Below are 22,182 nucleotides of genomic sequence, written 5' to 3' on the forward strand. Positions count from 1 at the left end.
CCCGCGCTTTGCGCAAATTTCCTTCGCCGTTGTTCTGTCAGCGTCACTTTTGCACCTCCTGCTCAACCCCCTCCCCACTCAATGACAATGCGACTGGTCGGATATTCGCAATGTTCCTCGACGCCAAGTACATAAACCTGCCCGAGCAATCCCTGTACTCTGCATTCCTCTTAACTGTGCTTGGACATCTGTCCATCCCGACTGGTAAGTACTCCCTCTAAATCCATCCATTTGACAGCGAAATCAATATCATTCTAGGATTATCTTGTAATTGTAGATTGTTGAGCAAGTCTTCCAAAACAAGTTGTCACAGACACGTTGGACTAGGCTGCAGACAGTATGAGGGGGGCGCTCAAGCTTCTCCTCTTCTGCGCTCTCATCGCATATGCATCCGCACTTTTCACTCCCAATTTTTACGGCCGAAATGGCAGACGTTCATACATTCAAGGCAGCAGCGGATCATTGCAGACTCCGCGAGAGCCGCAGCCACCGCGACTTAGACGCGCTAGATCTTTCCCCTCCCGAGATACCAATCAAGACAATGAGAAACGCAATATACTCGGAACCGCACGACCTACCCCACGCGCCTCAATTCACAACCCACCAGAAAAGAGGTGCAATCAGAACTCAAATCATGATACTTCAGCATTTTCACCATTGGATGCTCCCTCTGATGGTGCCGCCGTTTATGGACCAGGTACCCAGGGTGGCCAAGGCTCGACACTCAGCGACAATGGAAGCGGTGAAATGACCACGATGGGACAAACTGGAACTGGTGGGCCTGGATCCTCAGGTGGCTCCAGCGCACCGCAAACAACTGGCCCTAATGACCCATCTGGAACTCAAGGCGCCGAGTCAAGCGGCGGTGGTCAGTCCGGAGCAGGTCAGTCCGGAGCGGGTCATCAATCTGGCTGGTCGGGTGACGGTAACTGGGGCTCATCAAGCGGCTCAGGCAGTTATAACTTTGGAGCTTCGAGCAATTTCGGTGCCTCTTCAGAATTTGGAAACTTTGGCTCCTCGGGCTTCGGCCAATCGAGTGGTGCGCATGCCTCTGGCTACGGCCAAGGCAGCACGACTGGAGGATTTGGTGACTCTACCAACTCAGGTAGTTACGGTGCATCAGGCACTAGTAACACAGGCGAAGGGAGTCAGACTGGCAGCTTCGGAGCGACTGGTACTAATGCGCCATCCTCGGCTGGAGATGGACAAGGTTCTTCTTCTCTAGGCGGTAACTACAACTCATTCTCCAACAGTGGTGGGTACGGAATGTCGGCGAGTTACAATGAGGGCGGTTCAAGCCAATTTGGTAACTTTGGTTCATCAGGCGGCTTTGGCTCTTCTGGGGCAAGCAACACTGGTGAATTTGGCCAGTCCAGCATGACTGGAGGATTCGGCGGATCCACTGCTTCAGGTAGCTTTGGGGCAACAGGCACCAGCAACACTGGTGGTGCAAGTGAAACTGGCGGCTTCGGTTCGACGGGAGGAGTTGGCGGTTCCAACGGATCCGGAGGCTCTGGCACTGGGAACCCATCAGATTCTGGTTCTACAGGCCCGTCCGGCACCAACCCGACAGAATCTGGTTCAACTGGCCCATCCGGGACAAACCCAACAGATTCCGGTTCAACAGGTCCATCTGGCACCAACCCGACAGATTCTGGTTCAACTGGCCCATCCGGGACGAACCCGACAGACTCTGGTTCAACAGGGCCATCTGGTACCAACCCAACAGATTCAGGATCAACAGGCCCGTCTGGCACCAACCCAACAGACTCCGGTTCAACAGGACCATCCGGCACTAACCCAACAGACTCCGGTTCAACAGGACCATCGGGAACCAACCCAACAGATTCTGGTTCGACAGGGCCGTCGGGAACCAACCCAACAGATTCTGGTTCGACAGGACCGTCTGGGACGAACCCGACAGACTCCGGTTCAACAGGACCATCTGGTACAAACCCAACAGATACTGGTTCAACAGGACCGTCTGGGACGAACCCGACAGACTCCGATTCAACAGGACCATCTGGTACAAACCCAACAGATACTGGTTCAACAGGACCGTCTGGCACCAACCCGACAGATTCTGGTTCGACAGGGCCTTCTGGAACGAACCCGACAGACTCTGGTTCAACTGGCCCGTCTGGCACCAACCCAACGGACTCAGGATCAACGGGCCCCTCTGGGACGAACCCATCGGATACTGGATCAACAGGTCCATCTGGAACCGATTCTTCTGGCCCAGGCTCTCCAACTTCATCGGAAAACTTGAGCTCAGGTGTCGTCTTCGGTGGCTCCGACTCGTCTGCGGGTGGTGCCTCTGGAAGTGGGCCTCTCACTGGTACTGTCATCGGTGGATCTCCAACAACTAGCACGGCACCGGGTGAAGGTAGTGGCAGCACAGGAGCTGATTCGACTGCGACTGGCTCGACCGGTTCTCCGTCGTCTTCTGACGAACCTTGCGACGACACTAGCTCGGAGTCTGGCCCTGGTTCAGGCGGACCTACGGGCACTGGTGGTCCGTCCGGCACTGATTCTGGTACCGGAGGACCGTCGGGTACTGATTCTGGCACTGGTGGACCATCTGGTACTGGCGAGCCCACTGGCACTGACTCCGGTACTGGAGAGCCGTCCGGAACCGACTCTGGTACCGGCGGCCCTACTGGAACTGATTCTGGTACTGGAGGACCATCTGGCACCGACACTGGCACGGGGGGACCTTCGGGTACTGGTTCTGGTACTGGCGGACCCAGTGGTACCGACTCCGGTGCTGGAGAACCGTCTGGAACTGGTTCTGGTACAGGCGGGCCCTCTGGCACTGATTCTGGAACTGGAGAACCCAGTGGTACCGACTCCGGTACTGGAGGACCATCTGGTACAGGCGGACCCACAGGTAGCGATTCTGGAACTGGAGGACCGTCCGGTACTGGCTCTGGCACTGGTGAACCGTCCGGCACTGGCTCTGGTACGGGTGAGCCGTCTGGCACCGGCTCTAACTCTGGAGAACCGACTGGCTCTGGCTCTGGCACGGGAGAACCCACTGGCACAGACTCCGGCACTGGAGGGCCATCTGGCAGCGATTCTGGCACTGGCGGACCCTCTGGGACTGATTCTGGAACTGGAGGGCCTACTGGAGGACCATCTGGGAGCGGTGGCTCTGGCACTGGTGGACCCTCCGGCACTGATTCTGGAACTGGAGGGCCGTCCGGCACGGGCTCTGGCACTGGTGAACCCTCTGGAACTGATTCCGGTACTGGAGGGCCGTCTGGTAGTGGTGGCCCTACTGGCACCGACTCTGGCACTGAAGGACCGTCTGGCACAGGCTCTGGTGGACCATCTGGCACGGACTCTGGTACTGGTGAGCCATCTGGCACGGACTCTGCCACTGGAGGGCCTTCTGGCTCTGGCTCTGGCACTGGCGGACCGTCTGGCACTGATTCCAGTACTGGTGGACCCTCTGGTACTGGCGGACCGTCTGGCACTGATTCCAGTACTGGTGGACCCTCTGGTACTGGCTCTGGTACTGGAGGACCATCAGGTACTGATTCTGGGACTGGAGAACCCTCCGGCACTGATTCCGGTACTGGTGGGCCGTCTGGCACTGGCACTGGCACTGGCACAGGCACAGGAGAACCCTCCGGCACTGACTCTGGCACTGGTGAACCATCTGGTACTGACTCTGGTAGTGGAGGTCCATCCGGTACGGGCGAGCCTACTGGAACTGACTCTGGTACTGGTGGACCGTCTGGAACTGGCACTGGTGAGCCATCTGGCACTGACTCTGGTACTGGAGGACCATCTGGCTCTGGCTCTGGAGAACCCACTGGCACGGATTCCGGCACTGGAGGGCCGTCTGGTACAGGCTCTGGCTCTGATACTGGCACTGGAGAACCTACTGGCACTGACTCTGGCACTGGTGGACCGTCTGGTACAGACTCTGGCACTGGCGGACCTAGTGGAACTGACTCTGGTACTGGAGGGCCTTCTGGCACCGGCTCTGGCACCGGAGAACCAACTGGCACCGACTCCGGCACTGGCACTGGTGGACCATCTGGTACCGACTCTGGTACTGGAGGACCGTCGGGCACCGGCTCTGGTACTGGAGAACCCACCGGCACTGACTCTGGCACTGGTGGACCATCTGAAACTGGCACTGGCACTAGCGGACCTAGTGGAACTGACTCTGGTACTGGAGGGCCTTCTGGCACCGGCTCTGGCACTGACTCTGGTACTGGTGGACCGTCTGGAACTGGCACTGGTACTGGCGGACCTAGTGGAACTGACTCTGGCACTGGAGAGCCTTCTGGCACCGGCTCTGGCACAGGGGAACCCTCCGGCACTGACTCTGGTACTGGTGGACCATCTGAAACTGGCACTGGTACTGGCGGACCTAGTGGAACTGACTCTGGCACCGGCTCTGGCACAGGGGAACCCACTGGCACCGACTCCGGCACTGGTACTGGCGGACCTAGTGGAACTGACTCTAGTACTGGAGAGCCTTCTGGCACCGGCTCTGGCACTGGTGAACCCACTGGCACCGGCTCTGGCACTGGTGGGCCATCTGGTACTGACTCTGGTACTGGAGGACCGTCGGGCACCGGCACTGGCACTGGAGAACCCACAGGCACTGACTCTGGCACTGGTGGACCATCTGGTACCGACTCTGGTACTGGAGAGCCTTCTGGCACCGGCTCTGGCACTGGAGAACCAACCGGCACCGACTCCGGTACTGGTACTGGCGGACCTGGTGGAACTGACTCTGGTACTGGAGGACCGTCGGGTACCGGCTCTGGCACTGGAGAACCCACTGGCACCGACTCCGGCACTGGTACTGGCGGACCTAGTGGAACTGACTCTGGTACTGGAGGACCGTCGGGCACCGGCTCTGGCACTGGAGAACCCACCGGCACTGGCAGTGGCGGGCCCTCTGGCACTGACTCTGGCACCGGCACTGGCACGGGAGAACCAACTGGTACTGGGACCGGCACTGGCTGGCCTACTGGATCTGAATCTGGTACTGGAGGACCGTCTGGAAGTGGCACTGACTCGGGAACCGGCACTGGAACTGGCATTGGCACGGGCTCAGGCTCAGGCACCGATACTGGTACTGGTAGTGGCGGACCTACAGGCACTGGCACTGGTAGTGGCGAACCCACGGGCACTGATTCCGGCACTGGTGGACCGTCTGGAACTGGCACTGGTACTGGCGGACCTAGTGGAACTGACTCTGGTACTGGAGAGCCTTCTGGCACCGACTCCGGCACTGGTGAACCCACTGGCACCGACTCCGGCACTGGTACTGGTGGACCTAGTGGAACTGACTCTGGTACTGGAGGACCATCTAGCACCGGCTCTGGCACTGGAGAACCAACCGGCACCGACTCCGGCACTGGTACTGGCGGACCTAGTGGAACTGACTCTGGTACTGGCGAACCCACGGGCACCGACTCTGGCACCAGCGGACCGACGGACACTGGCTCTGGTACCGGCGAGCCCACCGGAACTGGTTCTGGCACCGGAGGAATGTCTGGTACTGGCTCTAATACAGCGACAGGCACTGGAACGAGCACTGGCGAAGGCGCAACTGGTACAGGCTCGGGTTCAGACAGTGGATTCGGTTCTGCCACAGGCTCAGACTCAGGCTTCGGTTCTGGCACTGGTTCTGGCACCGGCTCTGGCACTAGCGGAGCATCGGGTACTGGAACGAGCACTGGTGAAGGTGCAACTGGTACGGGCTCTGGCTCTGATTCAGGAACAGGTATAGGCTCTACCACCGACTCTGGCACTGGCGGGCCAACTGGTACTGGTACAGGATCTGGATCAGGCTCTGGCACCGCGACGGGTTCTGGAGCAAGCAGTAGTGCAGGTGCATCTGGTACTGGTACTGGCTCTGGCTCTGGAACAGATACAGGATTTGGATCGTCCACAGGATCCGGCTCAGGAGAACCAACTGGTACTGGTACACAGTCCGGTGAAGGCGCATCGGGTACAGGATCAGGAACTGGCTCTGGCTTTGGTTCTGGTACCGACACTGGCTCTGGCGGAGCGACGAGTACTGGAACGAGTACCGGTGCAGGTGCATCCGGTACAGACTCTGGCTCCGGGTCAGGAACAGGCGGCGGCTCTGCCACCGACACGGGATCAGGTGGAGGCTTCGGAAGTGCTACGGGCTCAGATACAAGTGGCTTCGGCTCTGAAACTGGATCAGGAACTGGCAGCGGTCAAGGATCACAGACAGGCTCTGGTTCTGGTTCCGGAGCTACTGGCACAGGAGCAAACTCAACGGACACGGGCGCACCGACCACTGGACCGAGTACGGGTACTGGTACTGGCGCACCAACTACTGGACCGGATACAGGCACGGGTACTGGAGCACCAACGACAGGTGCACCAACTACTGGGCCGGGCTCTGGAACGAGTACGGGCACGGGTGCACCGAGTACTGGATCGGAATCGGGCACGGGTACTGGAGCACCAACGACAGGCGCACCAACTACTGGCCCTGGCTCTGGAACGGGTTCGGGCACGGGCACTGGCGCACCAACAACTAGTGCACCGACTACTGGACCGGGCTCTGGAACGGGTACGGGTACAGGTTCAGGAAGTGGCACAGGCACGGGCACTTCATCGGCTCCGACGAGCAGCTCTACGGGCGGCGCTGGCGGTTACATGTCCGGCGTGCAACACGGTGACGGTACCTTCTTCGATGTCGGTCTGGGTTCCTGCGGAATCACCAGCAGCTCAACCGAAATGGTTGCAGCCATATCCAAACAAGTATACGATGGCTACCCAGGAGCAACTGGTAACCCGAACAACAACCCCATTTGCGGTAAAGAAGTAAAGGCAACGTGTAAGTAGTAGTCACTAATCCCATTCCTCCTTCTGACAAATTACTAACAAATTCTTTCTTTCTAAAAATATAGACCAAGGTAAATCAGTAACTGTGAAAATTGTGGATCGCTGCGATGGGTGCACTGGACCTACGGATCTCGACTTCTCGAGAGGTGCATTCGACCAGCTTGCAGACGAGGGTGCAGGCCGTATCCAAATTGAGTGGCAGTGGGCGTAGAGCGCATGAGGTCGCAGGGCGACAAAATAACCTTTCTTTTTCTCCTCAGTCAGACATAATTATGTGGACACAACGACTATGACTTTTTCTCTAATTTATCGTGACCTTTTTCATTCTCACTTTCTTACTTCCTGCCTCACTCTCACTTGTTGTTTTAGTTTTGTTTCGGAATCCACGTTTCCCTTCTTCCTCCCCCATCCACACATCTGACATAGAAATGAAACTAACCAATGTACATATTTAAGTAAATACAAGTATGTTCTTGTACTAAGCAACTCTTTTGTGCTGTTAAGGAAGGAAAGTAAAACATGAAAGATAGTATTGACAAGCCAAGTGTTGCTCCTCCGCCACCTGCCCCAACTCCCATATGCCTGGGATACTAGTGAAGCTGCTCTCCCATATATTTCTGAAGTTAAATGCAAATTTATTGACCTTGTCCCAAACATTTTCTTCATGCCTTCACCTTTCAAGCATGTCACAAGAGATTGGACTGACAAGTGCAGATAGTTCTAGTATAACAGGTACATGTTTGCATAATGAAGGAAGCATATTGAAGGCATATTGCAATCGAAATCGAAGTTGAAGTTGACCTTGAAAATGTCCCAAAGATATAAAAGAAAAAAGAAAAAAGGAAAAGAAAAGAGAAAGCCAAGACGTGTACATGTTGAAATGAGAATTGCGCTTTACCCGAATGCGAAATAAATATTACCATGTATAAAAGAGTTGAGAAAAAAGAAAGCCCGATTTACGAGAGAAAAATACAAAAAGAATGTCCATAACGTCCATGTAAAGAAAAAGAAAGAAAACAAAGCGCCGTGTGTAAAATCCAATAAAATTAAATAATTAAGAAAACTCGTTACTTGTTATTTCGTCATCTTGGAAGGAAAGACCCCTGATTAAACGACTTAACCTTCTCAAAAATCCTAAACAAACTAATCACAAGATTCGAACAATACATAATCAACCCTAAAAACACCAAACAAATAAGCGCGACTTGACTATCGCAGATATAATCCCCCGGTAATCCCTCCGTTCTACCCAAGTTGGGGTTATCGGGAGTAGTACGTGGGATTTCGTTGTACCATGATGTGGAGGAGGAGGGTGCGCAGCCGATGACGGAGGTGAAGAAGTTGTCGAAGCAGAGGGAGAGGGCGGCGGACCAGAGGCAGATGAAGACTGTTTCGGAAAGAGTGTGGAATAGTTTGAGGGAGGTGCGCCAGAGGCCTAGTGGGCGGCCGAAGTATTCAAGCTGAGAGGAACGGACGCGTTAGTATTTAATTTAGAAAGGAGATGTTGGGAGAGGAGGGAGCTGAGACTTACGTATATTGCCGCCATGACATGTACAAGTGTGAGCGGCGCAAATATAATTACAAGAGTTCTGTCAATGATAATAAATACAATGATTCCAGGTAAGACGAGACATGAACGACTTACGGAGAGCTCCCTACAGCACCCATAATCCCGTACCTCTGTTCTTTCTGTCGGATCTTTATTGCCTCAGCCAGTGCAGCGGTGGTCAAGGTCATGTTGATTACGCGAAACAGCTACGGTAAAAGACAGTTCACGTCAGTCTGAAGCTGAAGAAACAACAAATCCACGGCAAGCGGACGGACGGAACGCACCAACGGTACATAATTATTAGTTAGCATGAACGCTCTTAATCTTTTCCGTCGATGATACCACTTGGTTCGCTTTTCGCCTGGCGAAGAGTCAGGGGATACGTTTACGTTCGTAATGGAGGCTTCTCGCGAAGCTACGTGGCTTCCAGGTCCTCTAATCGACCCATGGTAAGATCGCGGACGAGCGGACCAAGGTGTATCCCATCCAGGCGTACGATTTTGAGCAATCGTAATCGGAGCAGGAGTCATCGGGAGTGGTATGTGGAAACCCCAACTCCGCCGCCGTCCCTCAACCTCTTCGTCAGACTGCTGCGCCTCAGCGTCCCCACTTCCTCCCTCAGCATGTTTTGCATGTCGGATTCGCTGGGCACCCGCAAGCCAAGTGGACCGTGCACGTTCCCTCATCGGGCGGTTGTGCTTTTCCGAACTCGGACCGTCAAGCCTTGGCCACGTCTGTTTCTCTGGGGTTACAGGGGTCTGGTCCTGCTGTTGCTGGGGTTTCTGTGGCGGACCCTCTGCACGACCTCTACGTGTGAACATCCACCAGAGAGGCTCGTCTCTTTGGCCGTATGGACGATGCACGGTCTGGTTGGATGTAGAAGCCGAATCACTTTTGCTGCTGAGCGCAGACCGGGAGGGACGTGGATTTAGGGAGGTTGAGGGTGTAGTGGAGGAAGGACCGTGGACTGTAGCTGGCTCAACGGGTGAAGGAGGTTCATCTTGTGCCCATGCTAGATAACAGTTAGCAGTTGTGCATTAGTATAGACTATAGGGTGAGATTAGAACCGATACGCACGGGGAGATGTGATGATTTTCTTAAGTCCAGACGAAGTTGCGCGAGCGTGCTCACTCCGGACAGTGTGGGACTTTGCGAGAGAAGATAGAGAGGGCGTAGATGTGCGCAGCTCTGTTGTCTGCGAGCCCATACCTGTGCGGGAGAGAAAGAGAGGAAGGAAGAGGGAGTGAGGGAGTGAAGGGAAGAGGAATACTTAAGACTAGTGGAGGCGCAGTGACCGCAGTCGGCTCTCGTCGGAGTCCAAGTCTTAATTCAACGCCTCTTTCCTTAGCTCAGTTCATAACACAACCAAGTACAATGGACGACGCTCTCCCCTCAATCACTTCCGCCCAAGGCACTGTCGGCTCTCGCTTCGTCTCCCAGGGCGACATCGACGATGCAAAAGCTAGACGAGACGAGCAGTGGCGGGCTGCATACGCGAGGTGAGCATAGCTAATCACTCTTCCTTGATCCTTTAGTGCTGTCCTTAGACGCTCATTTCGTTTGTATGTCTATCTCGATCTGTCTATTTAATATGAAGACTCGGCCAAGAACCACCGCCTCAACCGACCGAGGATGTATACGACGGGAGGAGTCTCGCAGAAGTACGTGTCCATATCTACCTCAGCCGTCAATCCGGCGCTTAACACCCATGTCATCCAGAAACTAGCCGCGAACAAGATAGCAAAACAAGAAGAATGGGAAGAAAAGACAAAACTAGGTATATGTCTCTCTCTTTCCTCGTATCACCGGAAACTCTTGCTCATCCATGAAGGACTCAACGCACAACGCACATAAACCAAACCAGCCAACCAGTTCCGCGCACTCGAGGAAGACGAAGTCCAGTTCCTTGACACAATCCGCGACGAGCAAACAAAGAATGAACTTAAGCGGAAACGCGAGGATGCTGAAGAGGTTAAGGGGTTCATGGCGTATGCTTCACTCTTATATTCCCGTATCTTAGGACGATGTTCTCAAGTTCGTTGTTTTGACAGAGCGGTAGCAGCAAGGAACACCTTGCCCGACAAACCTCCAACCTCAACCTCTCCACCAAATGGTTCCAGCGCTACAGCTTCCAACAGCAAAGGAAAAGTCTCGCCAACCATGGTGAAGAAACCCACAGGCGCTAAGAACGCTCTCAAGGGCGTCGTCGTAAAGAAAAAGCCTGCTAAACCACCAGCCAGCACAACAGACTCAACCCCAGCCAAAAAGGTTGAATCGAAGGAAAAAGATCCGAAAGCCTCAAAATCAGCTGATAGTGACACCAAGAGACCGCGACTATCGTCCTCAGATTAAATTTTTGAGCTTCTCGCATGCTTTGCTTTTGTGTAATTATCATGCTTAATATACAGTGTAATATACCTTCCCATACATCTACCCATGCATTACACCACTGACCGTCCACAAAGTAAGCTATCGTCATTCTCATCTTTTCCTCACCAAAGGCGCAGGACTAGGCGTCCACCTCACTTTGTTCAAATCTTTCTCCTTTGCTTTCGACGCACTACTACTCTCCCAGCCCGCCGTCTTCCCCATCGCCTCTGCACGCCTCGTCGCCGCGGCACCCATCGTCGTCCTATCCAGTAATCGCTTCGCTGCAGGTGTGAGCGACCCAGCAGCTTCAGCTTTACGTGGCGTCCAACTCGGCGGAGGCATCGACCCTCCTTCGCCACGCGTACCACTACCACTAGTGCTGACTGGCGTCCGAAAGCCAAGTCCACTACTCGTACCTCTACCACCCATAAGCACTGCCTTTGCACGCAAGCTCTTCACAGCCTTATTGGACAACTTATGTCCAATCGTTTCCCGGGAGGTAGGTGGCGGAAGATGAAATGGCGTACTCGGCGGAGGTAATGACTTTGCATCTGCTGGGTCGTCTGAGGTTAGGACGCGAGGCGTTGCATTTAGTGTCCCCCATGTCATTAGTTGCTTTACTGCTGCTGGGCCGAGTTCTGCTGGTGTAGGGGATGGGACGGATGGGAGAAGTGAGAATCCGTTGTTTGTTGGGGATCGTGGTCGGTCTAATTGCTCAAGTATCAGTAAGAGGTTCATGAAATTGAAAGTAATTTGAATACGCACAAGGAGTACCCATAATTGCTGCGTCAATCCGACTTCGCGTCGGACTGGGAGGCTCGGACATGCCAGATGAGGTTTCACTCTGCTCCGGGAGTCGAGTGTTACCATGCTTAATTGCTTTAGGTTCTCCTCGAGTAGGCGCAGCAGGAGTACCGGGTTTGATGAGGTCATGTGGGGCAACGTCGGCGTCTGGGGGGAACATGAAAGCATTGCGGGTCTAGATAATAGTTCAGTATCTACAATAGTTGCTCTTCAATAAAATTTAAGTACCTTGAATTTCCATCCGTCCACTCCAGCAGATCGAGTGTCTTTCTTTGGAGCCATAACATCCACCACTTCCTCCTCATCCTGCTGAGAAACCACAGCGACCTCCTTCCCTTTCTCATCTCCGTCCTCCTCTTCACCATCCTTCCCGTCGGGTTCATTCCCCTCCTCCTTGGTATCCTCCTCGGTCGCGGCAGTAATAAGTCCAACTGGTTTCGGCGCCTCAATAACTCGCTTCTCCTTCACACCGGGTGCAGGCGCAGGTTCAATAAGCATCTTCTCCCTCGCCTCAAGCATCCTCTCCCTCAGCACCTCAACCCTCCTCTGAGCATCCCAAGCCCATCCATACTTCTCCCTCCTTACACGATTCTCATCCTCCAGAATCTGCGTGAAACTCGAGTTATCCTCTGAAGTGTACTTCGCCTGGAACGAATCCAGACTCATATTCGTATCATATCGTGCACGTTTTGTCGGGGGTTCACTTCCGTCTGAGGCTGTTGCGGAACGAAAGGCTAAGGGTGTATCAGACGGCCCAGCAGCCCAAGGAGTCTGCGAAGGTGTCTGTTGCGGCTGGTACCCTCTACTCGTCCCCGCAGGCGTCGCAAGGTCTTGTAACTGCCTCACAGAAGCGTTGATAAGTTGCGGGTCCTCCGTTCGTAATGCATCTAGGTAGTTATTCGTAGCGTCGAGATGAACGAGAGACGGAAAGAAGTCCCGAGCTATGATATGTGAAAGGGCTTCAGTGTATTCGTCCTCGTCGAGAACGACTTGTCGGTTAAGAGAACGAGGTGGTGGGGAAGCGTTCCTCGGAGTTTGATCCATGTTTAATATCAAGTCATAACTTGTAGACTCGGAGCTTGATATGGAAGGTGAGTGTAAGTTGCAAGTTGCATCTAGTGTGCCTTTGCACTCTGGCACTCTCCAAGGGTTGCTGCTATATTTGGCATGCAGCGATCGACGCAAAGAATTAAGTCATAAATGATCATAATTATTGAGAGAATTCCTGCATGAGAGGATAGCGATACATGATTACGTTTGAAAGAACCATACCCTATCATGACTAGGAAACGATATGAACGGAGAAATGGGGGTAAAAGGAGTTTAAGGAGTGTGGCAATACTAATAACAATCGGAACGAGGGTGTCATGGTGGTCGATAACAACTTTACTTTAGAGTGTACCAGCAATTACAAGACGGGAATTGAATAATGTGACGAAGAAATTGGTGAAGGGAATAGTTAAAAAAACCGAAAAAGGGGGGAAATAATAAAAGTACCAGCAGGAACCACGTACGATAAGCAGCCAGAGTAGAAGCATAATAAGACAGATATCCATATTATTGAACATTGGGTCCGTTGTGCTCGACTTTCTACATCTTCACGAAGCGGCGCTACCCGACCTCCAACGTCCCAGATCCTTGACCGCAAGACCTTTGCTGTTGTTGTCTGCTGAGCTTCGTCGTCCCGAAGTCACAGGTGAAGGTCTGCCAATACGGCTTTGCCCTGTTGCCGATGGCGGGCGCGGGGATTTTGCTGCCGATTTCGGCGTAGGAGGAAGAGACTTGTCAGATGCGGATACAGCAATAGCTGCCGCCGCCGCAAGCTTCTCACGGTAATTATTTGGAGGTTGCAGATACGAAGGCGGAGTTCCTGAAGGCATGCCTCTGCCAAGCGACGCTCGTTTCTGCTTCTGGACCGTCACTGCCCGCTTTAATGTGGGCAGGGCGGAATTTGAGAAGCCTGGCGGGGGTGTCGACAGGAATGTAGGAGAAGTAGGGCGAGAGGTTGGTGTCGAAAGCGAGCTCCTGGTAGAGACAGTGCTCATACTGTCCCTTCCACCTTGTGAAAGACGCGATTGTGGTCTACCTTTGCCAATATTCACGTCTCCCGACGAGTTATTCGATGTTCTCGAACTTGAGGTCCTATTTGTGCTTCTAGATGAGATACTAAAGGGTGAAGGTGATGACGTGGGACTGCTGAGACGCCGTCGGGCTTTATCTCTGTCTTTTGTTGGAGACGGCGTCATATTGTCCTCCATAATCAGCACCCAACCGGACGTATCGCCGTTGGCCGCATTTAGAGCAGCTCGCTTTTCGTATTCAATATCTGCGCTCCGCCGCTTGAACCTATCACGCTCTGGCGTCTTGAATTCAGGGATACCATTTGGTTTGATCTGGGACGTCGTTGGTGCGGAGGCCGCTTCTGCCTTCGGTTTGGAGATGCTGCCCATTCGCAGACGAGGAACACGAGTATGCAATCTCTGCTCAAGGTTCCTCACTCGAGCACGCATCTCAGAGACCATCTGCACGCCTCTGCTCTTCGATGCCGTACCAGACGACGAGATTGCTGAGCTAGAGCTCGTGGATGCCGGAAGGCGTGAAGCAAGCGTGGGACGCGGGTTTGTTGACGGAATACCTGTAGGAAGCCGCGAGGGCACGAAACTTGACATCGTCTGAGACCGAGAGATAGTAGCCGTCCGGTCGCTGGATGCCGGTGAGTTCCAGGTCGGTGGGAGCCCGGCTCGTTTCATTAGAGCCTCGTGTCCTATTGACGAATCTGGCGAAGATGACGAGGCATTTCTAGAAAGAGCGAAATTCGTGGACGATTCGGATGACGACCGGGAGAACTGTCTCGCAATCTGTTCTGTTGTGGGAGACAGGTCTGACAGCTGCAGGTCAGACGGAGGTCTTTGTTTAAGTATATTCTCGCATGAGGGAATTTGGGGTTTGAAGGATACAGTGCCCGATGTAGACGAGTCGTACGTCGATGACCTCTGTTGCGCCTTTGCATAAGAACGGGCCTGTTGCAACTGGTCCTTTAGCACGGTGATCTCGAGATTAGCATCTGTGATAGATCGAAGTCAGAAAATTTGAATGCTACAGGATAACCTCAATATCTCACCTCTTACTTCATCCTTCAAACGTTGACACTCTTCTTCAACGTTGGCCTTGTCAAGAAGTTCATGCTCCAGAAGAATCTTCTCTTCAAGAGTTTTCGCATACTTTGCCTCGACATCGGCCAAGCTTGAGCTGACTGCACGTTCATTCCGTTCCAGGTCGTCATTTCCCATCTCCAACTCCCGCATCTGAACCATGACCTGCTGATGCGTCTGCCGCAATTGATCAAGCTCGCGCTGCAGCGAGGCCGTTGTTGTGTTGTGTGAAGTCTGGAGTGCCACGAACTTTGCCTGTGGATATTAGACGCGTCGTAAGTCGCGAATCCCCTAAACCACGAACACGGAGGAGGACGACGACGTACCTTCCACTCGTCACGCTCCGTCTCAGCCCGCTCTACCTTGACCATAAGGTCCATCTTCGCCTTCTCTGTCCGCGCCAGATCACTCTCGAGCTCTGCCTCGAGCTCCCTACTGCTAACCTGGAAGTCATCCAACTCTGCCTGGGTTTCACGGACGATGTCAGCCTCTTCCAAGTACTTTTCCTTCCAGTACTTGTAGTCCGTCGATGAGTAGCTGTTGAATGATGAAGATATGATAAGCACGGGGCGCTGTATGTCCGTAATAAGGTAAAGGGGCAGAAGGAATAGACATACTCTAACTCATTGGCGTCATTGGAGGACATGACTCGATCTCTGGCGAGGGGATCTGATGCAGACAGCACGGCTGTCATGCAGGCAGGTCGGGGCTACCGACGCGCGCTGATGGGAGAGAGAGGGCAAGCTTTGGAGAACAGGGGAGGCGATTAGTGGAAAGAGGGGAAGTCGTGTCGTGCGTACAGGCCAGCTACGCGGGACCACGGTTACGAATGCAGCACACTCACTCGCAGCATGTTCGTTCGACGCGGCCTAATGTGGAATACTCCGCCCTTTGTTTATGTAAGCTCTCAAAGCAAACTCAAACACAAACTCAAAAACAAAGCAGGTAAAAAATAAGGATGTCTATATGCCATTAGTACTAGAGTAACTACCTAACGTCCCAGAACAAGCGCTCATTATGCACAATTTTCGACTACCTCAAAGCATGAACGTCAACGGGTTCTCCAAGTAGCCCTTGAATGCAGACAGCCACCTTGCACCCACTGCACCATCCACAGTCCGGTGGTCGGAGCTCAGCGTCACTTTCATCAACGGCACAGCCTTGAAGCCTTTCTCCTCCTCTGGCGCAGGAACAAGCGTCGGCTGTGTCGTACCAACTGCGAGGATACATGACTGCGGTGGGTTGATAATTGCCGTGAAGTGGTCAATGTCGAACATCCCCAGGTTCGACACCGTGAATGTCCCGCCCTGGAGTAATAAACTTTAGTAGACAGCTTAAGAAAATCTTGGATAAATTAGACATACCTGATACTCGTGTGGTTGAAGTTTCCCGTCGCGAGCCTTCTTTGCAAGTGCCTTCGCCTCAGCTGAGATTGTAGCCAGACCTTTGCTGCCAACATCCTTGACTATTGGTGTAATGAGACCGTTGGCCGTTGCAACAGCGACAGAAATGTCCACTTTCTTGTACCTAAAATAAATACAATATCAATAATTATATCATGCAAAGTTGGTCATATGCAATAACTCACTGTCTAATCGTTTCACCTAACCAGGCCGAGTTTGCCTCAGGTACATCAGCGAGAGCACACGAGACCGCCTTTAAGATGAAGTCGTTCACGCTCAATTTCGCAGCCTTGTCCTTTTCGCCCAGAGACTTGTTGAACACCTCGCGCAGTTTCGTCACCTTGCTCATGTCGATAGACACTGTTAAGTAATAGTGAGGCAACTCCTGCTTTGATTGTGTCAGGCGTGCACCGATGGTACGGCGCATATTCGAGACCGGGATATCAATGTAATCTGCAGAGGGAGCAGAGGGAGCAGCGGGAGCGCCAGCGGCCGCTGCCTCAGCTGGAGCTTTGAATTTCTCAACATCCTCTCGGAGGATGCGACCGTTGGGACCAGTGCCCTTGACCTTGGAGAGAGGAATTCCGCGCTCAAGAGCAAGCTTCTTCGCAACAGGCGAGGCGAAGATACGATCGCCTTTCGGTAATTCCTCTTTCTTAGGCTCCTCCTTGCGCGGCGCAGGTTTCTCCTCGGTCTGAGGCTTTGGAGGTACCGGAGCTGTCTCCTCCTCGGTCTTGGGCTTTTCAGCCTTTTCTTGTGACGCCTGCTTCGCGAAATCCTCTGCACCGGAGAGATCATCGCTTTCCTCAGCAATGACCGCAATGGGGGATCCAACGGTGATGTTTTTTGAACCATCGGGTGCCTAAATTAAAGTAAATAACGCGTCATTAATTCAAAAATTGTAAGAAATACGTACAATGATTTTTGCCAAGATACCCTCGTCCTGAGCTTCAACGTCAATGGTTGCCTTGTCCGTTTCCTGACCATTGCCAGCTGTCAGTTGTATGTGCGGTAGAGAAAAAGAAGGAGTAATACTGACGACTTCCAGGAGTACGTCACCAGCCGAGAAGGACTCGCCCTCCTTCTTCTTCCAAGCAGAAATGCCACCCTCGCTCATCGTCGGGCTCATGGCGGGCATTGCAAACTTGGATAGCGCATTGCGACGCGCTGAGTAGTGAATACCTGAGAAATTGCCAAGTTAGCACGGGTGTATACATTGAAATGGGATGAAAGTGCGCACTCCTGGAGAGGATACGAGCAAGAGAAGACGCCATTGGGGAGGCTGGTGGACGGGAGCGGACAAGGTGGAAAGACGGCTACAAGACGTATTTTTCGTGTCGCGCTGTTGGGGATTGGATGCTTGCCAATATCGGAACCAGGCCGGACTTTCGGCTCATCCCGCGTCATATCCGCGCTTACTTGCTTTCCTTCACCTCTGCTGTAATTATTATTTCAATGTCACCTCCAGACTTACTATTACCTGGCCAACCAGTCCCGGTCACTGAGCCTCTCCCTCATGTCGGAGATGGCCTGTATCTCAGAGACGGTATCATTCGGGCTGGTGTTATGGGTACTCCCCAGCTGATTGGTTCTGTATGCCTCAATTTGCTCCTGAACAACTCTTCTCCTGATTGACCTATCTATCCTGCTAGTCAATATTAATACAGAAGAGGAGACCACATCCGCCTGCACCCAACTCCGTAGTTCTTGGAACAATAACGCGTCTTTCTCCTCTTCAAGCTATAATCTCAATTACCGTCGTTGACGGGATGCCCTTGTCTCTTGGCGAAGAATTTACAGGCGTAATTCGTTCGCAAGATGTGCGAGCGACTGAAAAGGACAAGGTCAAACTCGCTGACTGCTTTCGTGGAGGCGATGTGGTAAAAGGCATAGTTGTAAGTAGGCCGCACTTTATTCACTATAACTTGAATATATTCAAGTCAATAACTTCAATGCTGTTCCTATCTTATGCAGATATCACTGGGCGATGCAAGAAGCTACTACATCACTACAGCTCGAAATGACCTCGGTGTCATATTTGCAACAAGCGAAGCAGGCGCTACGATGGAGCCATTATCATGGCAGGAGATGCGCTGTCCCAAAACCAACAAAATCGAAAAGCGGAAATGTGCAAAGCCAGAAGGGCTATAGATATATCTTTCTCTGCACCATCATACTTCGCGATGTATTATAGCGGCCCGCCCTTGTCTTCAGGCCGAACTTCTGTCGGGAGAATACCACAAGTTTATTACTGCATCCGTCTTAGAATCCGGTCCGGCTCTGTACGGCCATGTGTGATCTTCGTCGAAGTCAATACCGTGCTCCTCGTCGGGTACGGTACCGAACACAAACGAACTGCGATGAAGTTCGTAGCCGACATGAACGAACTCGTGACCTTTTTGCTGGCGATCCGAAATATTTCCCATTTTCTATATAAGAAAGAAACCCGAAGCCCCGTCGGGTACGGAGAACGTCGCAAGTCAGTCAGGAGCCAACATGCTTCGAGCTACAATAATCACCATTGCACTTGCTTGTTTTGCTGCTAGTCAATCAACGACAACTGACCCAGCAGGCTCAGTACCGACCGTTGGACCTTCTCACAAAACAGGTCAGCTACCAGCTTTAGGGTATGTGTACTTCGCATCTCCCTTTCGATCTACGCTCATATAAATGTTCCGATGAAGATGGAACTCCTGGAATGCTTATGGGTGCAGTGAGTATTTAAGCGAGAATGTCCAATATTTCCCGCTAATAAACGGAATTAGACATTAATGAACAGAAGATTTTGTCTGCAGCTCAGGACATCGTCTCCCTTGGTTTGAAAGATGCAGGATACGAATACGTCAACATCGACGTATGCATCCTCTTCCCATTCTTCAATACACAGAAGGCAAACTTTTGTTGACAGGACTGTTGGGCAACCATGTCGCGCGATCCCAGTACTGGCAGGATAGTACCAGACCCGACAAAGTTTCCAAGCGGAATAGATGGTCTAGCTGAACAGATACATACTATGGGACTGAAAATGGGTATATACAGGTTCGGCCTTTTGGTTCAGTAGGAATGGCAAAATAGGATGTTAATTCTCATCCAGCGATGCTGGGACTGCGACCTGTGCAGGATTTCCGGGTTCGCTTGGGAACGAGACTATTGATGCGCAAACGTTCGCTGACTGGGGCATTGATTGTAAGTTTCTCTATCATTTTCTTTCGAAAACAGGGCTTATTCTGTTGCGAACAGATTTGAAGTATGGTAGGACCTGATTCTTACTTTTCTGAAATATACTCGTTCCTAAGAGGTATTACAGACAATTGCAATGTACCAGCAAACTGGACAGATAGTGGGGTACGTGCTATTCACCGTTGTTGGAAAATTATGCGTGTTAACTTGCCTGATCGAAGGTACCACCGAACAACGATTATTAGTAAGTGCATACTGCGCGAGAGTGGAGCGCATTATTCATGTTTCTCTATTGTAGTTATTCCAATACGGGGATCAGGTATCGTCGGATGGCGTACGTTCCATAGTCCCTTCCATGTACATCAAGTAACTCCTTACTCTTCTATTCTAGCGGCGCTCTTGCGTCCGTCTCGAGGCCTATTCTTTTTTCATTATGTGAATGGGGAATTGACAATGTCTGGGACTGGGGAGGGCGAGTAGTGAGTAATATAGATTCTTTGCTTACTACACGCTGTCCATAGTCTAAAATTCGCTCGTTCTAGGGTCACTCGTGGCGTATGTCTGGAGACGCGACTCCGGCATGGTGAGTATTGTATGTTGAGCCGGAAGATCTCGTCTGATATATTCCTCAGGTCGTACATCACCGAGATCATTGCACTTAATGTCCAGCATCTTGACTCAATCCAGTTCTTCGCCCACAATGACATGGATATGATGGAGGTTGGAAATGGTGCGACCTTTGTTCACTTGAAGAGAACGGTGGTGCTAAAGGAGTTCTTTAGGTAATTTAACCATTGAAGAGCAGCGGACTCACTTCGCTGCCTGGGCTTTCTTGAAGTCACCTATTCTCCTCGGAACAGATGTACGTCAACTTCGACAATACATAACATCGCTTTCCTAACGGATCCAAAATTGTAGCTGAGCCAGCTAAGTGCAGACCAAGTCGCCATCATTAGTAACAAGGAGCTACTCGCATTCTCGCAAGACGCATCAGTCGCAGAACCAGCAAGACCATTTACCTCCGACACATCGTCCCCTCCACAGTTCTTCAGTGGCAATTCGTCAGCTGGGACACACGTCTTCATCATAAACACGGGCTCTAGTACACAGACGATGAGTTTCAATTTCGCTGACGTCGAAGGACTGGAGGGTGGACAGAGTTATTTGGTTCATGATATGTGGAGTGGCGAGGATATTGGAGAGTTCTCTGGAAGCTTTTCGACCAGTGTTGCATCGCATGATACGGCTGCATTGAGTATCATTGGACATACGCACGTCCGTAAGGACTTTATTGGACACTCGCACTGAGTGAAGACATTACTGGACACACGCACGTCTGTAAAGTGTAACGACGAAGGTGTATGTAGTAATGCACAAACTAGGCTGTACAGAGTAGTACCAGCATGTAACTTGAAAAATGAAATTTGTTTCTTGAAGTGTCGATCGTGTGTCGATCCGAAATTGAGCCTACAGTCATCACAAAAATAAACATAGTCTTATAATGTATTATATGCAAATGTAATGTCTAAAATATATAAAATATATAGAAGTCTGCCAGGTGTCCATATATTGGATTTTAAGGCTAAGACATATATTTTCAAGATATGTAAGAGTTGTGAAATCTATAATACTTCTAATGATTGTCAGAGTATACAAGACTTGACAGACAATATAAGCCATTATAAGCTATTGTTAGAATTGATAGATAATAAAATAAATATTGTTTTAAATATTACTTGCACTTTCTAAACACTGTTATAGAAGGAAAAAAATTGTATAATATTTATTTAAATGTACTAAGGATACAAGCAAATTCCTTTAACTAACCATACTACCTTCCTCCTTTGACTCATAACAGTACTGCCCTTTTACCATTATCAACTGTCATCTTGTTGCTTGCTAGAGTCGGCTGGATGCTTAGATTCTCGTTCTGTCAAACTAGTGAGAAAAAGCCATGCCAGAACATTATGGTAATACAGGTCGACCGAACTGGACACGTGATGTATGGATAGGGGGGACAGGGAGCACGCCGATCAGACAGGCCGTGGAGGTGATAGTAACAGGATGTGTGAGCGAACGCGTGCGGGCGTCGTGAGGGACCAAGGAAGCCTGCAAAGGCTGTATAGTGAAACACAGTGCAGGCAAGATGTGCAGCCGGGTGCAGAGGGCAGGAGCAGAAGAACGGTAGCAAGAGAGGGTGGAGATGGATAGACTGTAATGACCGCAATTCAGCACAGGGGCAATATGAGAGAGTAGTGCATTGGGGCGATCATCGGACATACAGGGGTTGATGCGTCCACAGGCAGCATTGCATCACATCACACAGTTCGTTTGGGGGGCACAGTCCAGTCCACAAGGGAGAGTGCGAGAAGAGTAGGCGAGTGTCAGCGAGCAGTCAAACATAGTAAACAGAATAAAAATGAAATAGAAATAGAAATAAAATAATGAGTCAATGACCGAAGTGAAGAGACTGGGAGAAAGGGGCCAGCTGCGGTGAACAGCAGGCAGGGCGCAATGCAAAGAAAGGAAATCTGAAAGACACGTACGCACATGGATGTGTCGTTGGACCATGTTGTCGACGTCGGTCGAGCAGTACTCGTGCAGCTTCACATGGTGGCTGGCCTGTTCCTCTGCAGTGGTGTCATCATTGTTGGCGTCATCAGCCATCGGCATCGGGAGTTGCCCTCGGGGCGGTCAGGGCGCGTCAGACGAAGAAGGGAATCGACATGCCGCCATTGACGTCGAGCAGGAAGGTAGTGTGCCAAAAATAGAGCAGGTAGGTGTGTGAGAACAGGGACGCAAGATACGCAACAGAACGGCCTCGAACGCACCGAAGATGATCACTGCTACGTCCACAGAACACAACACT

General features: G+C 51.8%; 9 protein-coding genes across 9 annotated transcripts; 4 read left to right on the forward strand and 5 right to left on the reverse strand.

Moving 5' to 3' along the window:
* Positions 1 to 6,666: 6,666 nt before the first annotated feature.
* On the forward strand, positions 6,667 to 7,066 carry FOMMEDRAFT_82843 (barwin-like endoglucanase; the record flags this gene model as incomplete). Its single annotated transcript, XM_007265377.1, has 2 exons — positions 6,667 to 6,847; positions 6,921 to 7,066. 2 exons carry the CDS (start codon positions 6,667 to 6,669, stop codon positions 7,064 to 7,066), a joined length of 327 nt encoding a protein of 108 aa, XP_007265439.1.
* Positions 7,067 to 7,560: 494 nt separating this feature from the next.
* On the reverse strand, positions 7,561 to 8,967 carry FOMMEDRAFT_121107 (uncharacterized protein). Its single transcript, XM_007265378.1, has 5 exons — positions 8,868 to 8,967; positions 8,689 to 8,810; positions 8,501 to 8,610; positions 8,387 to 8,444; positions 7,561 to 8,315 (listed from the first exon to the last, which is right to left on the reverse strand). Exons 1-5 carry the CDS (start codon positions 8,932 to 8,934, stop codon positions 7,938 to 7,940), a joined length of 735 nt encoding a protein of 244 aa, XP_007265440.1. The 5' UTR covers positions 8,935 to 8,967; the 3' UTR covers positions 7,561 to 7,937.
* Positions 8,968 to 9,778: 811 nt separating this feature from the next.
* Positions 9,779 to 10,756, forward strand: FOMMEDRAFT_82308 (uncharacterized protein; the record flags this gene model as incomplete). Its single annotated transcript, XM_007265379.1, has 5 exons — positions 9,779 to 9,903; positions 10,002 to 10,065; positions 10,124 to 10,181; positions 10,269 to 10,392; positions 10,456 to 10,756. The coding sequence occupies 5 exons, from the start codon at positions 9,779 to 9,781 to the stop codon at positions 10,754 to 10,756; spliced, it is 672 nt and encodes a 223-aa protein (XP_007265441.1).
* Positions 10,757 to 10,885: 129 nt separating this feature from the next.
* FOMMEDRAFT_139979 (uncharacterized protein) lies at positions 10,886 to 12,626 on the reverse strand (the record flags this gene model as incomplete). Its single annotated transcript, XM_007265380.1, has 3 exons — positions 11,807 to 12,626; positions 11,540 to 11,753; positions 10,886 to 11,481 (listed from the first exon to the last, which is right to left on the reverse strand). Exons 1-3 carry the CDS (start codon positions 12,620 to 12,622, stop codon positions 10,886 to 10,888), a joined length of 1,626 nt encoding a protein of 541 aa, XP_007265442.1. The 5' UTR covers positions 12,623 to 12,626.
* A 263-nt stretch (positions 12,627 to 12,889) lies between these two features.
* On the reverse strand, positions 12,890 to 15,558 carry FOMMEDRAFT_19188 (uncharacterized protein). The gene is made up of 4 exons (XM_007265381.1): positions 15,348 to 15,558; positions 15,057 to 15,267; positions 14,700 to 14,985; positions 12,890 to 14,642 (listed from the first exon to the last, which is right to left on the reverse strand). The coding sequence occupies exons 1-4, from the start codon at positions 15,422 to 15,424 to the stop codon at positions 13,177 to 13,179; spliced, it is 2,040 nt and encodes a 679-aa protein (XP_007265443.1). The 5' UTR covers positions 15,425 to 15,558; the 3' UTR covers positions 12,890 to 13,176.
* Positions 15,559 to 15,678: 120 nt separating this feature from the next.
* On the reverse strand, positions 15,679 to 17,432 carry FOMMEDRAFT_106065 (dihydrolipoamide acetyltransferase). Its single transcript, XM_007265382.1, has 6 exons — positions 17,374 to 17,432; positions 17,173 to 17,315; positions 17,050 to 17,112; positions 16,319 to 16,995; positions 16,095 to 16,257; positions 15,679 to 16,037 (listed from the first exon to the last, which is right to left on the reverse strand). The coding sequence occupies exons 1-6, from the start codon at positions 17,405 to 17,407 to the stop codon at positions 15,768 to 15,770; spliced, it is 1,350 nt and encodes a 449-aa protein (XP_007265444.1). The 5' UTR covers positions 17,408 to 17,432; the 3' UTR covers positions 15,679 to 15,767.
* A 150-nt stretch (positions 17,433 to 17,582) lies between these two features.
* FOMMEDRAFT_106067 (uncharacterized protein) lies at positions 17,583 to 18,383 on the forward strand. Its single transcript, XM_007265383.1, has 3 exons — positions 17,583 to 17,726; positions 17,786 to 18,028; positions 18,108 to 18,383. The coding sequence occupies exons 1-3, from the start codon at positions 17,589 to 17,591 to the stop codon at positions 18,282 to 18,284; spliced, it is 558 nt and encodes a 185-aa protein (XP_007265445.1). The 5' UTR covers positions 17,583 to 17,588; the 3' UTR covers positions 18,285 to 18,383.
* Positions 18,384 to 18,818: 435 nt separating this feature from the next.
* On the forward strand, positions 18,819 to 20,621 carry FOMMEDRAFT_82653 (glycoside hydrolase; the record flags this gene model as incomplete). Its single annotated transcript, XM_007265384.1, has 11 exons — positions 18,819 to 18,846; positions 18,899 to 18,987; positions 19,042 to 19,172; positions 19,228 to 19,319; positions 19,432 to 19,561; positions 19,612 to 19,647; positions 19,705 to 19,792; positions 19,856 to 19,896; positions 19,946 to 20,043; positions 20,096 to 20,175; positions 20,232 to 20,621. Coding segments are annotated over 11 exons (1,203 nt in total), but the record flags the coding sequence as incomplete, so codon positions are not given.
* A 1,141-nt stretch (positions 20,622 to 21,762) lies between these two features.
* FOMMEDRAFT_154963 (uncharacterized protein) lies at positions 21,763 to 21,986 on the reverse strand (the record flags this gene model as incomplete). The annotated part of the gene is made up of 2 exons (XM_007265385.1): positions 21,763 to 21,801; positions 21,864 to 21,986. 2 exons carry the CDS (start codon positions 21,984 to 21,986, stop codon positions 21,763 to 21,765), a joined length of 162 nt encoding a protein of 53 aa, XP_007265447.1.
* Between the last annotated feature and the right edge of the window lie 196 nt (positions 21,987 to 22,182).

The sequence above is a fragment of the Fomitiporia mediterranea genome, assembly GCF_000271605.1.
Source record: "Fomitiporia mediterranea MF3/22 unplaced genomic scaffold FOMMEscaffold_5, whole genome shotgun sequence".
In the NCBI taxonomy this organism is placed as follows: domain Eukaryota; kingdom Fungi; phylum Basidiomycota; class Agaricomycetes; order Hymenochaetales; family Hymenochaetaceae; genus Fomitiporia; species Fomitiporia mediterranea.

Coding starts and splice junctions, on each gene's coding strand:
- FOMMEDRAFT_121107 (XM_007265378.1), bottom strand. CDS start 8,934: ATGACTCCTGCTCCGATTACGATTGCTCAAAATCGTACGCCTGGATGG. Junction 8,811..8,867: donor GGATACACCTTGGTCCGCTC/GTCCGCGATCTT, acceptor TAGCTTCGCGAG/AAGCCTCCATTACGAACGTA. Junction 8,316..8,386: donor ATGTCATGGCGGCAATATAC/GTAAGTCTCAGC, acceptor CGTTCCTCTCAG/CTTGAATACTTCGGCCGCCC.
- FOMMEDRAFT_19188 (XM_007265381.1), bottom strand. CDS start 15,424: ATGACAGCCGTGCTGTCTGCATCAGATCCCCTCGCCAGAGATCGAGTC. Junction 14,986..15,056: donor CGGAGCGTGACGAGTGGAAG/GTACGTCGTCGT, acceptor TAATATCCACAG/GCAAAGTTCGTGGCACTCCA. Junction 14,643..14,699: donor TTTGAAGGATGAAGTAAGAG/GTGAGATATTGA, acceptor GATCTATCACAG/ATGCTAATCTCGAGATCACC.
- FOMMEDRAFT_106065 (XM_007265382.1), bottom strand. CDS start 17,407: ATGGCGTCTTCTCTTGCTCGTATCCTCTCCAGGA. Junction 16,996..17,049: donor GTATCTTGGCAAAAATCATT/GTACGTATTTCT, acceptor ACTTTAATTTAG/GCACCCGATGGTTCAAAAAA. Junction 16,038..16,094: donor TTCAACCACACGAGTATCAG/GTATGTCTAATT, acceptor TTATTACTCCAG/GGCGGGACATTCACGGTGTC.
- FOMMEDRAFT_106067 (XM_007265383.1), top strand. CDS start 17,589: ATGTCACCTCCAGACTTACTATTACCTGGCCAACCAGTCCCGGTCACT. Junction 17,727..17,785: donor CTCCCCAGCTGATTGGTTCT/GTATGCCTCAAT, acceptor CTATCCTGCTAG/TCAATATTAATACAGAAGAG. Junction 18,029..18,107: donor ATGTGGTAAAAGGCATAGTT/GTAAGTAGGCCG, acceptor TATCTTATGCAG/ATATCACTGGGCGATGCAAG.